This window comes from Anarhichas minor, unplaced genomic scaffold (assembly GCF_050575085.1).
Source record: "Anarhichas minor isolate MPS153535 unplaced genomic scaffold, ASM5057508v1 ptg000023l, whole genome shotgun sequence".
NCBI lineage: Eukaryota > Metazoa > Chordata > Actinopteri > Perciformes > Anarhichadidae > Anarhichas > Anarhichas minor.
Window position 1 is genome coordinate 1,466,225 of NW_027466469.1, and position 13,924 is coordinate 1,480,148.

Sequence of the window (13,924 nt, forward strand, 5' to 3'; positions counted from 1 at the left end):
CCAAGATCAGTATAATAGTATGTAAAAAAAAAATCACAGAGTATATCATAAAACAGTAATAGTATAGTACGTAAGAAAAGTAGTATTTAAAAATAGTAATACTAGAGAATGTTAAAACAAAAGTCATACTAGAGAATACAACAAAAGTCAGAGTATAGTATGTTGTCAAAAAGTCTCAATACAAAATTTTATAAAATTGTTTTATTTTAGTATGTCACAAAAAAAGGTCCTGGTACAGTATGTCATAAACAAGTCCTGTATATGATCTCCTCTATAATGAATGTCAAAGGGGGAACAATACAAACTGGTCACAAAAAAATTATTTACGAAATTAAATTATTTAATGACCAAATTAACACTTTTACCAAATTACTTTCTTGGAGGTTTCTTGTGGGGGGAAAAACAGTTTCCGTTTACACTTTTGAAAGACTTTGACACGATCCAATTGTCCGAGGAAAGTGTGCCAAGACCATTTCAAGAACGTATGACAGGATTAATTATTGCGCTGTGATACAGTCCTCGTGTGATTGGTTTTTGTGGGTTACGTATGCTCATGTTAATATTTCCCACTGACGGACTGTAGAAGCAATCAATTTGCTTCACTAATCTGAAGGAGCTGTCATTGTCCCTGTGATCACATAACGATGAGGAGGGGTCGAAGCTCTTCTTTCTTTTTTGCTGCATTTTGTTGTCTGCTTTCACGTGATGAGACCATTAGGTGGTGTAGTTTCTGGTGTAGAAGTCTTTAGCTTGTGTCTAAATCTCTCAGTGTCATTGGACCTCTCAGCAGTGGTGTCAGTGTAACTGCCCACAGAAGTGTGTTTCTGAATGTATTTTGCCATTACTCTGCCAAACAACGTCTCAAGTTGTCCGAAATATTCTTTAAGTATATTTGACTCTGCTGACTGGAGCCGATGTGTACGGTGACAATTCTGGTGCTGCCATAATTAAAACGTATTTTTTCTCCTGCTTTCTTTCAAATCCATCAATTCATAGAGATCTGTGTATCAATGAGGTCAAATACATTTGTTTAATAATTTAATTGTAAAACATCTGCACATCTGATATTAGGAAACATTTAAATACACCTTGTATATTTGTGTGCAGGACTGTGCTTTGACTGGTGTCAACACGGACCCACTCATACAAACATTGCTCTATATACCTCTTCAAAAACGCCATAAAGTACATTTAATGTTTGCTGAAATTGTGTACAAAAGCTGCACGGTCAAATCGGTTGTATTGGTCACTGACGCATAACAATGGATGGAGAAAGAAATAAAATAAAAAAAGGTTAACATATCAAGAATTGCAAAACTCATGTCATGCTCCCAACATTGTTGGTTTGAGTTTGGCTTTCTAACAAAACAGCACATACCGTAGTTTTACTGATTCATTATGCTCCCTTCTCTTTACTGTTGAATAAACTCCACTCCTCCCTGCAGCTTATTCACAGTAACATGTTGCCAGCTTTAGCTTCACTGTGAAGAAGCCACAGGATGGGTCAGAATGATCTCATTAGTAGTAGCTTCACACGTACACCATCAGTGACCATCAGTATGCTTCTCCTTATGTTGGGTTGTTTACTGTTGTCTCACTCATACGGGAAACATTGGAGTCGTATAATCTTATGACACTTTAGATTTATGTATTACTGTTTATGTTATAGCCGTCTCATTGGTTACATTAGTCAATAAAGTATTTTATTCTGAAGTGGAAGTGTATTTTTTGAGCTACAAACTGTATATGCTTTTTGTTAATTAGATTTAGTAGATAAAATACGTTTCATTCTCCTTAACATGTCTTTTTTAATCTGTAGTTTGCTTCCGGAGAAACAACCGCAAATGTATTAATTTTGTTTCCCAATAATCGTGTCTGTAAGATTCATGTGGGACTGATTATTATAGTCTGTGGGTCTCGAGGAACAACATAGTGGTTATTTGCAGCTTATATTGGCCATAGCCAAGTGATATTTATTAATAATATATTGATTTACTCATTTATTTAGTTGGTATCCCACATTAGTGCCCCGCAGTGTCCCTCATGCTGTATAGAGATGTTTATTTGGCAGTCAGCCAAAAACTGTATAGTATTTTTCTTCCTTCCACAAGTGCGAGTGGTGCATTAGAAAGTCATTCTTGGTGCACAAATATGAAGACGGGACTTTATACAAAATTTTCAAAACTGTCATCAAATACCGTCACCGTCAAAATTGAAATGTGATACCTAGTATTTCCTAGGCTTTTAGTACCAGATCATTTACATACTTTTAATTAAATAGCTACCACCTTTTAGAACTTTGTTCTTTGTTTTTTTTCTGCCTGAGTGGCCCAAGATGTTTCTTAAAAAGAAAGAAAAACAACAACAGTGTGTGTCATGCAAAACCCTGTAGTCTCATGAGACTAAACATTGCATCTTATTCTGTCTCTGAAGATGATATATATTCAGTATATAAACTTGGCAACCTTGCTAAGCAACACTTGTTATCGCCCGGCCTTTTGTATAGCGGGCTCACAGTATCAGGGAGGCGTGGAGAAGCTTGATGGCTCCTGAGAGCTTGCTGAATGCAGAGGCCTTTAGTTTCAAGTAGAAGCAAACCATTCATTTGGTATAATTCCACGTTTCCCTCCACCATTTCTCCGTCTTTCTGCTGCTATTATCAGAGCAGTAGTGGCAACATATTATTCAGAGGATGGCAGCCATTCTCTGTTTTTCTTCAGGGCTGACAAACTGTTTTTTATAATCTGTATTATTAGTTTACATCAGGAAGGAAAAAAGACACAGACACACACACAAACCAACACACACCAGCCAATCCTGTAGTTTAAGATTATACATGTTTGTTAATGTACAATTCTGTATGCATTGCATGTATTGATAGCAAAAGAAAGTGTTCCTCTCTTCATTTTTAACGCTAAGGGTCGGATTAATGATCAAACTAACAGCTAGAAAAAGAGCCTGAAAACGGATGTTGAAGTTTCGAAACATTTTTAATAGAAATAAAATTTTGTATAAAAAAAACTAAACATGCTTCACACACTTCATTAGTTTTCATGGGGTTTTACAAATACATATTCAGATAGCCAGGCACTGTATCTTTTTGTACATTTACCCCAATTGTAGGATATGTCAGGACATAAAGCAGACATCATCAATCTATTTAATAACATACATTAACTTGCCATTTAATTTGGTCAGCACTCACATTTTATTCTGCAACACAAATGGTGTTGAAAGTAATACAGAGGGCGGTATGAAGAGCAGCATTGAATTCACAACACAAATGACCCCACGATGTTTTCCCCCCCAGACGTTAGAGGGCTTTATACTTTACGAAGCCAACTATTCATCTGTTCAGCGAGCTGAGGGTGATTGATGGAGATATTTTATACTTTTGCAATTAGATTTTCATTTGTTGAAAAGCCTTACACCTTCCTGACACCTCCCCCTTATCATGAGAGTGCCTGAGGAGGACATGTGTAGTAATGAATTTTCTCAGTAGCTGGTCCATTATGGATATCACCTTCAGGTCATATTGCACAATCCTCTCAAGGGCATACTTCCTCTTAATTCCCCTCCTAATGGATCTCTTCAGCTAAGCTTTACCCTCACACTACGTGTGACCAAGAGAGAAGCTGGTGGCAGTGATGGGAGGGTCATCCTGGACGACAGCTTACAGTAACATCTCCTGGATAAAATACCGTTTGATTTTAACCACGAGCCACTGTTTCAAAGCACATACAGGTATGTGGAGGGCAGTGGCAGCCTTCGGCTAGCTGGTAATACAAATCATGGCCTCACTTAAGCACAGATAAATAATCACTCACTAGACCTTCACCATTTGAGAACAGTTTTTAAACGTACGGTAGGCTCGGGCCCAAACAATTGTTAACAACGCTGCAACAGAGTTTAAACGCATTCCAAAGATATAATTTTTTTTTCATTGAGTTTTTTTCCTTTTATCTTTTTTTTAACAACACAACACAGGATGTTGAAACTGGCATGCTCAAAATCGGCAGAGACCATCTCATATGTCCTTATTGACTCAGTGGAAACCTGAAAGAGGAACAAAAAAAAAATAGTCTGGCACAGATTTGTTGCATTGTTGAGATGATCACCGTTTCCAGTCGTTTTGACTCATGAGACCGGAATACATTTAGAAATAAAAACAAAACACAAGCCTCCTACCCTCTTCAGAAATCCATGGAAAATGTGTTCATGCCTTTTTGGTGTTGATTGTTGATTAATCCCTTGTGATGCCTTGAGGGTTTTACGATTAATTACAGTTTTCAAAACTGGCAGACGACATTGAGAACACCTGAACATATTCTTGATTTTAGTTCTGTTTCAGTCAGCACTGCTCACGATGACGGAGACGTTTTTTGAAAGAGGGCATAGCTGAAATGCAAACACTCAAAAGGAAAGCTCCATCCATCGGCCTCTGCCATGCAAGTATTTTTAATTTTTTCTTTTATTCTTTTATTCTTGTGAGGCAGACAGGCAATTGTACCGTTATCTGTTCTGTTTTGTCCATCCCTGTGGTCTCTCTCCTCGCCACGTCACGTCTGTGGGCAACACTTCTATGATCTCCAGCCGTTCATGTGACACATCCATTTTTTTAATGCCGGCTGTGTCAAACTCCACTGCATGTTTTTCTCCGTCGATGAGGAAATTATGACGACTACATGTGTCCATTAGATTGCATGGTTGCTGTAGCTGATGTAGGTTTGCTTTGTTGGGAAAGCTGAAAGAGAAGAAGAAGAATAAGAGGGTATATTGAGATTCAAATGTCAAGGATAACTATTGTACTACTGTACTATTAATGAGGAAGATTAATGAAGCGCATGTGGGTGATTTGTTTAGCCTTGCTTTCTTGATGCAACAAGTGTAAGATGAAATGTCAAATAATGGCAGAAAATGTGTCCAGTTGCTTTTTTTGGTCCCCATGCTGCAGTGTAGCGTGAATCCCTCAACTCTCTAGGTATGTTTTTGTCCCTGAATACATACATGCCTGTATTAACTAGCAGATGGGGGGTTTCAGTGTAGCCAACTGTCCCCCATCACACCTCCTTTCCCTTCAGCTATCAGGCTTCAACTTTCCAGTTGTCTCTCCAGACTGTGTTAGCTGATTCGCTGAGGTGGAGCAGATATATCCCGACATATCGCCGCCGAATCACGGCAGTTGTGGGAGCTGGCCCAGACAGGAATTTTTCAATTTCATCAAGCGATACATCCACGGTGGCGATGACAATGACAAATGGTGCTTATTCAAATAGCCATGGACTGTACAGCGCCTGTAAACGGTAACCCCATCAGGATAAATGGCTGCTGGCTATCTATTCTGTGCTTTTGCCTTCTGACTTATTGTACAAAAAGGCCCTATTAACCCTCCACAGAAACTTGAAGCAAGATGGGAATTAATGTTGCAATGTGTGTTTACATGTATCTATCCTGATGGGCCTCACCACAGTATGCCATTGTTACTACAGTGCATTGTCACAGTGTTTGTATTCATTTCTGTGTTAACGGTACATAGGCTGTCAGCTCTTTTGTTCTCCTGTGAGGGGAAACATTTCTCACTACTGTTGAAAGGTAAGGACTGAACCCAGCTTTACAATGTGTGACAAAAGGCTCAATTTCCCTGTTAATCCAGACGCAGAGAAAGCGTCTCTGTTGACAGACATGAACGATTAAGAAGTCATTATCCAACTGCTTCAGAAAGGATAGTTAGATGTTTGATTAATACGTATTTGATTTTCTCTTTATTTACATTTAGCTGCAACTCTACAGCTGAAATGATTTGCTGATTAATTGATAAGTTGATTGCCAGTAATTTAAAGGGTTATAGTTTGGATAATAGATTCATTGTTTTAGTCATTTTTCAGCTTGTTTGAGCTGCTTAAATGTGAGGACTTTATGCTTTTCTTTGTAACATCTGATAGAAAACTGAATACATATATAAGGTTTTGACTGCTGGTCAAAGAAAAACAAGCTAGTTGAATAGGTCACATTAAGCTCTGGGAAAATACAACAGTCATTTTTCACTGTCTTCTGACATTTTATAAACGTACGTTATCACTGGATTTATTAACACTATCTGTGACTAACAGCACCAGGAGAGAACATAGTGATTCAAGTTTGAAACATGTGACTTAAACAACTATTCAATTGTCAAAATTGTTCTGACTGATCAAGTAATCAACTAATTGTTTCAGTACTAGAAGTGTAAATACAGACAGCAATAGCCAAAAAAAGTAAGGTACCTTTTTAGCATGTGATGTTAGATTTCAGGTGTAGCCGCTAAATTCAATGAAATGATGAAAAGAAAATGACAATTAAGGTTCTACTGAAGTAGAATTAATCTATTATTGAACTGCAGAATGTGTTCTGCAGTTCAGTAATACGTAATAAAACAACAGTGGTTACCGGATTCAATGAGGTGTTAAATAACATGCCATGTAATTATTTTTTTACTCTGCTTCATATCTCTGCATCTATTGCGTATCATCTACACACACTGAAGGACAAAACATGCCTGAGAAATGACGGAACAGTGGGTTGTCAGCCAGAGGCTTCCTCATTTGCATTTCTGTACTTACTTTGTGTTTCGAGGCTTTCACACAGCTCGGTCTTGGCTTCTCCGTTGGGTCTGAGTCCGGCCTTGGGGTTGAACTTGTTGGACATGGTGGCGGCGGTAACCACAGCCTTCAGGCTGCGTGTGCGCTTGGGCACATTCTGCTCGGGGTGGAAGAGAACCACGTAGACCTTGGGCATGTAGAGCAACCCAAGGGACACCGAGGCGCTCAGGCTCACAGAGATGGTCAGTGTGGTTGTTTGGATGTACAGCTGCAAGAGGCAAACAACAAACATGCAAAACACAAAGAGTTTAGCCCTTCTTTGGCACTGGAGTTGGACAATTTTTCTATATGGGTAGTGACCTGTACGGTACAAGTGACATCTGCTGTGCATCGTTCTAATTAGATCATCCAATGACCCGTTAGTTGGCCAAGCTGTTGTGGAAGTACTTTCTATTGTGTCCGATAGAGGCTTTCAAAACTATTTACTGCTGGTGAAGTTATAAAACTTGTTTTAAATCAGCATCTCATCTGCTTTTACGGCGCATACTGAAACAGCCAAGGCCACTGTTTAATTTTCTGCCATACTAGTTTTAATATGGCCATAACGTCAACCTGAATACACATCTGATAACAGCAGTCGATTGGATCCTATTCTGACTCACAACAAGCAAGCCAATAAAAAAGATACAAGCTTGTGAAAATTTTACACATGGCCAAATCCTCTGAATCACGGGGGAGGATAACGATCAGTAACGTTCTCGCTCATTCCATTTTAATTGTTTGCAAAGCTGCAGCAAATGAATGAGTCATCGTCAGGGAAGCACTGAAGAAGAAGGAAAGCTTGTGTCATTTCTATACATTATACTATGTTGTCACTGCAGGACAGGTCATATGAGAAGAATTACTTTGAAAGTTAATGGTACACAAGTTACAGTTTAATGATACTGCAGACTTCAATGCAAACGTTGACATTCTTGACAGTAGTTCTGTCAAACTCAGTATTTTTGTCTTTTTAATGTTTGCTACCTTGTCACAGTAATGGTGTCACATTGACCGTAATTATGAGCGAGCGAGTGGGAAGAAAGCTACGATTCCTCCCAATGGATGAAAAGAACTACAGTGTCAACAAACAGCTAGCAGCGACGTTAAAATAAAATCCAATATGAAGACCAATAGATTCAAATCAGCTAATTTAAAATGAAGTATTTGTTTGTATGTGCTCACACTTGTTAATAAACTGCTACAAATATGTAGAACAACAAAATAATCAAATTAAGGGTATATATATTTAAAGTGTGACTTTGCAATGGGAGGTTTTCCCGTTCTTCCCATTTGGACAACATTGCGCAAATGCAACAAAAAGCAACACAGAATAAGCAGATTGCGTAGCTTAAGTGGGTGATGACGATCAATACTTATGACGATGTTTAGTTCAAAATCAGTATCCTGTTGTCCTGAGCTTGACATGGAGTGATAATGAAAGATGCAGCAAAGACAGACCTTTCAAGGCAATACCTTCACAAAAGGGCAGATCAACAGCCTAAAAAATTATCTAGTATTTTACTTTTCAATACATTATTATTTTTTGTGGCTAAATACAGTAACATCTGAGGCAAATGTCTCGTGGCTGTGTATCCGAACACTGCGTGGGATTTGGGAAATACTGCTGTGTGCTAACCATGTAATAAGAAAGTGATAATGCACAACTGAACCTGAACCTTCTACTTCCTGCCATGTGATCCGTATTCAGAGTATATTTATGGTATAAGGACTTAAAGGGCTACAACACAATGCTATAGTATATTCACTTTAACGAGTGCAGGAGCTGGCAGCAGTCAGCGTCATCATCTCAGGAAAAAAGAATTCTCATATGAAAAGACGACAGGCTGTTTATATTCGACTCTATTGTGCAGATAAATGTTTTGCCTTTCAGTAAACAGCACAAAATTGTGAAATTGATAATTGAAGTTTAAACGTAGTTAGTTTATCTTGCTTGTATGTCTGAAAAGAAGAAAAAAAACGTCCACTTCCAATCCAAAAGCTTGACGTTCCAGCATCTGGTCTGCATCTGTTGCTCTTGTAAACAACATAATCTATCACTACTATTTTCTTTCCACTTTAGATTCTTACTCTGCCTCAAGCGGAAGCTGTTTTTGTTTGTTTATGACACATAAAGGCTTTTAATAAGGCACACGCTCAGTTCCTGTCTTCTAAAGGCAGTTTATTAAATAGTACAGCAACAGAAATGTATTTCTTCAAATCAAAAAACAATTCCCATAAGGGAATGTTATTTCTCTGAAGGAACGATGGACAAAGCAGATTTTCAATATGAAACACTGCTGCGCAAACTGATTTACAACTGTAATTAAACCACCGCTGACTAAAGTATTCCAATACATGATCTGAATGCGTGCCAGCAGATCAGCATCAAGCATTTTCGGGGGCCATGATATATGATGCAACTCAAATGCTGCTCCCATTTAAAGACTTTAATTATTCTAGGGTAGTACCTCTTCCTTTTTAGCGGTGGAGGTTTCATCAGCCACTGAGTGACCCCCACCCACCCCACCCCCAATAGGTCCTTGCTGGTTTTCCATCAAAGCAGAGTAACATTTAGCTCCCCAGATGTGACCTCTACTTGAATATCTTGTTTGTTTGTTTTTATTATTTGTGGCTCTCTGTCGTGCTTTCCCCCAAGAATGGCTGCAACTCATCTCAGCCAGTCCATGTGGGACTGCTGGCTGGAGACGAGGATGGAAGGATGGGGGCTGTATGATGGAGGGACAGCTGCAGTGGTCCCCTCCCAGCTGTAGGGAGTGTGAACCAGTAAACCCTTTCTGGGCATAGTTCACTGCTGCCTCAGGGACAGACTGTTGAACCCAAGCTGCTGCTGGAATAAAAACAGAGAAAAACAAATTCTCTGCCGCCTTTCAACCAACAATAAAAGACATTCTCGTAGTCACTTAGTGTAAACTGTAGGATAATGAGGGAAGAATGAAAAACATATTGGAGTTAATTTAATGTGCAATATTCAGAGCAATAATACAGCAGCAAACAACTATTTTCGATGTAAAGAGATAGTGGAGTAATGTCTATCTGAGTCTCTCTGTGTGTGTTGTAATCCGAGCTTCTCCCTGATCTGTTGAAATTGTCGGGCAGGCTTTTACCACAGCTATCGCTGTTGAGTGCGTACCACAGGCTCAGCCGTCGCAATGTTGAGATTGGTTGAAAGGCAATCTAAATGCTCCAAATCTTGTATATAACACCTTTGACCCTAATTTGAAAGATATTTAAAAATTAAAAATACTCACAATTCAATAAAATGCAAGCAACATTTGTTCACATTGATGTATATTTAGCATTCCAACTATAAAAAAGTTACAGGCTAAAACTAACAAAACTAACAACGACTTCTTCATCAAATCATCAATCTGACAGATTGATGATTTGATGATATTTTGTCAATCTATTGTCTACTAAACAAAGAGATACTTTTTTTATCCAACCAATAGTCCAAAACTCAAAGATACTTTATATAAAACACACTTTTACAAAAAATAACAGTTGCTGATTAATTTCAGTTATTTGACTAAAGCATTACTGAAAAATTGTTTTAGTTTTGCTTAAAATTGAATATTGTTTCATCAGGAACAAGGGTATAAAAACCAGCCAGACAAAACTAACTTTACTAAGAAAATATAATATAAAATCAACTAAAACAATCTAAATGTAGTTCAATACAATCAACTGGTACACGTTAGATTAGATATACTCTTCACACATAAATAAAAACCCTGTTATTAGTGGAAGGTTTAATGCTAGTGTTGGTATTTATTTACAAAAATCAGATAATGATATATTCGTTGATATTCATTCATTCTTTACACACACAAATAACGTAAACAAACACTTTTCTGTAAGATACTTTAAATCAGTTAATAAAGGATTATGTCTAAGAGTGTGATATTTAAGTGAACAAACTATGCGATGGCGACATTGTTTCTAAATAATCTAAAACATATCTTTGGCATTCTTGTACTAAATTTCTTGGTAATTCCTCACAGGACATATGTGGCGATACAATAGATCTGATACAAACTAATCTTGGCTGATATATCGGCCTCGCTAATTAATTAGTTTAGCTCAAAACACAACACACATTTGACCACATTGTCATTCAATCAGACCCCCCGACCCCCTAATGCAGTGCTTCACGGAGCTATAGTTCATTTTGCTTCATTGCCCGTTTCCAATCTAGTCATTTGTTTCCTCCTGATTTCGATGCGCCCGACGTGCACGGACCAGACACCTCAAAGCGAGCTGTTGTATACACTCACACACTCATTGCGTTGCAATCAGCAGATCTTGCCCGAGGCAGAACATAACATAGGAGCAGCAGTGTATGGCAGCATTAATGACTGAACTAGACGCGGAGGAAAACAATGGGGATCTATCATTACATATATGATGAGAGGAGTTGATGATATCCCACATCGCTGCCTACAGAGAGCGCGACACAACTGAGGGAGAAAGGCAGTGTCAGCTGATAATGTAAGATTAATTTGAGGGTTAATGAATGTAAACAGATTCTATTTTTGACCAGCGACTCTAGAGAGCTTCTGCTGCAGGATGCAAAACTACTCTCTACATTCAGCAACTGCCTTATTTCTCAGCACGCTATGAAAACGTTCAGCAGAGGCGCTTGCTCCATGAGATTTCACAATAATTGCACTCTAATTAAGCTAATAAACAAATAGAAGCCTTAGGGGACACAACAATATAGCTTCATGGGAAAATGTCATTTATAAAGATCACAATTCTCCGGCCTTGATTAGCTTCACAGCCTGTTGTTATTATTATTGGAAACTCCCAGGGGTCAACAGGCCACGACCCAGAGGGCTGCTCTGCTGTAGGCCTAATGAACGTAACAACTGCTCTCTGAGGTCCGAGATGTTGCTGAGCTCCCTCTGCTCTGAAGCATCAATCTTCATTATGTATTATTGGGCCTGCGGGACATTGCTGTGAATAATGCTGTTTACATTTGTACTGAAAAGAGAGAAACAGAGAGAAATGGAAAGGGACCGGGGGGAGGTGGTTACAGGTAGCGGGGAAGAACACGTCTGTCTGACATCTGGTCCTGTTGAAGTCACTGCAACTCCCACTCCTTTGTCTGACTAGTGCACTAACAGCAGTTTTTTGTTGCGGTCGAGTTGACAATGCCAATAGTGTGACGGAGACGTCATAGAGAAATAAACAAAACCACTCAATTCATCGGTCCATTCATGCACGGTAACGGCAAGGCCTCTTTGTGTGGGCTGATTGCATTTGAACTGAGCCTATTGTGCCGAAGCCTCATTCCCATGCACGCTATTGTCCGTCGCCTCTCCACCTGTCTCCTGTCCTTTGAGGCAGCCGCTGATTTAGACCGTTTCTCCAGGTAAGCAGGTGTCACGTCTATTCCTGATGCTAGCACAACCGCTCGGTGATCACGCTCCACAGATAGACCAGATGTCCCCGTTTGAATGATAGAGAAAGCCTCCCATGGCATTTGTTACATCTATCCTGGCACCAGATGACAAATAAATGACTAGTGTGCTTGTAATGCTGAGGCAGAGACCCGCTGTAAAGTGGTGATGAGCACATAGGCGCCTCGATAAGGTAAATCAAGACCCGGAGGAAGTGGAGCATTTAATTGCTCTGAACGACGTGTCAAAGTGGGCTGTGAGGCTTTGTGCGGCCTGCCATTTACAGTAAAATGATTATGAGGTGTGTTTGCTTTGACATGTTAATTCCTTAAATAAGAACATTTTTTATGTAACCGCTCAGTGAATCAGTCGCAGGTTGTTGTTGTTTTTACATGAAGCCTATCACAGCAAAACTGGCTACTTTTTTGTTAGGCAGTAAAAGGCAATGAGTCCTCCAAATTAAACAACAAAATACGTTGTTGTTACATATATATATGACATATATATGTTTTCTGATCTATCCCCACGATGACACTATTTGCTCTTTGCTTCCCGCGGAAAAATAAATCAGTTTTCAGTGGTGGAAGAAGCACTCAGATCTTCTATGTGAGAGAAAGTAGTGAGCAATACTGCAGTGTAAAAATACTGCATTCAAGTCCTGCATTCAAAAATAATACTTAAGTAAAAGTACACAAGATATAGCATCAAATTATCGTTACAAGTAAGAAAAAAAAAAGTATTCATTTAGCACAATGGCCAGTTTCAGAATAATATGTATTGTATTACTGGATTGTAATTATTAAAGTATTAACATTGCAGCTGATCAAGGTATTACATATTCATAATAACTCTCTACTTGAAGGTTGAGAGTGCCTTCAACCAGTAATAATATATCATAATCATAATACAATTATCTAAATCGTATTAGTAACTAACTAAATCTTTAAAATAAATGTAGTGGGGTAGAAGTATGAAGTACCATAAAAGTACCTCAAAATTGTACTTAAGTACAGTACATGAATACACTTAGTTACCTTACACCACTGTCTCTTTTATGGTCATTATGGTTTGTGTTGAAATTCCTACTTTCTCGACATGGTTACAAAAACAACCACTGGGTTATAACAATTATGGTCATGGTTAAAAGCAGAGGGAAGTTGGACATAGGAAACAAAGAGCACGCTATCGTCACAATGCTTCCTTCTTTGCTTGGCTGTCACTTCAACATGAACACAAATTGATTTGTAGGGATTGAGGGTGTGTTTTCTTACGAGGACAGTCTTCAATAGCAAAGTAACTTGCTGCATGGTCTGACTAGACGAAACCATATTAGACTGTGAATTAAATTAAGTTTTTCCAACTCTACACTCAAAGAGCCCTTTTGGTTATATATTAAATATGATTATTCTCTCTCAAATGAGGAGAGGAAGAAATGTAGGACATTTCCCTGCAGCAAGATTTCCGTTTTGTCTTCCATTTCATGCCTTACCTTAACAACGCTGAGGGCAATGGTAGAACTTTTCCAAATGATAAAAGTAAAACTATCTCCTAGACATTGTTTGTTCAGCCTTCCACAGGAAATAATTATTAATGAGGGAACAATATCTTTTGGAGTGCCTTATATTTAATTAAGCAGGGTGAGAGAAGTTTCTCAGGGTTTGTAAGTAGAAGAAGAACAAACAAAAAGTAGGACTTCACATACCCTTCAATTCTTTTTTTTCACTTCTATTTTACTATTCAAAGCCATGCTAGCTAATGGATTACCTCATCCTCCAAAACGCTGTTCCCTCTCTGTGATTGTATAATTATCTTTCATCTTCAGAGAGAGGAGATGGAATGATTAAACAAAGAACTCGCTGATATCCACGGCTGCTGTTGACA

At 38.6% G+C, this 13,924-nt stretch overlaps 1 protein-coding gene across 1 annotated transcript in view; it reads right to left on the reverse strand.

Moving 5' to 3' along the window:
• Positions 1-4,694: 4,694 nt before the first annotated feature.
• Positions 4,695-13,924, reverse strand: part of LOC142955487 (metabotropic glutamate receptor 4-like) — a 113,264-nt gene continuing 104,034 nt past the window's right edge. The window contains 2 exon segments of the mRNA XM_076097023.1: positions 4,695-4,744; positions 6,600-6,846. Coding sequence (XP_075953138.1) covers positions 4,695-4,744; positions 6,600-6,846 — 297 coding nt within the window.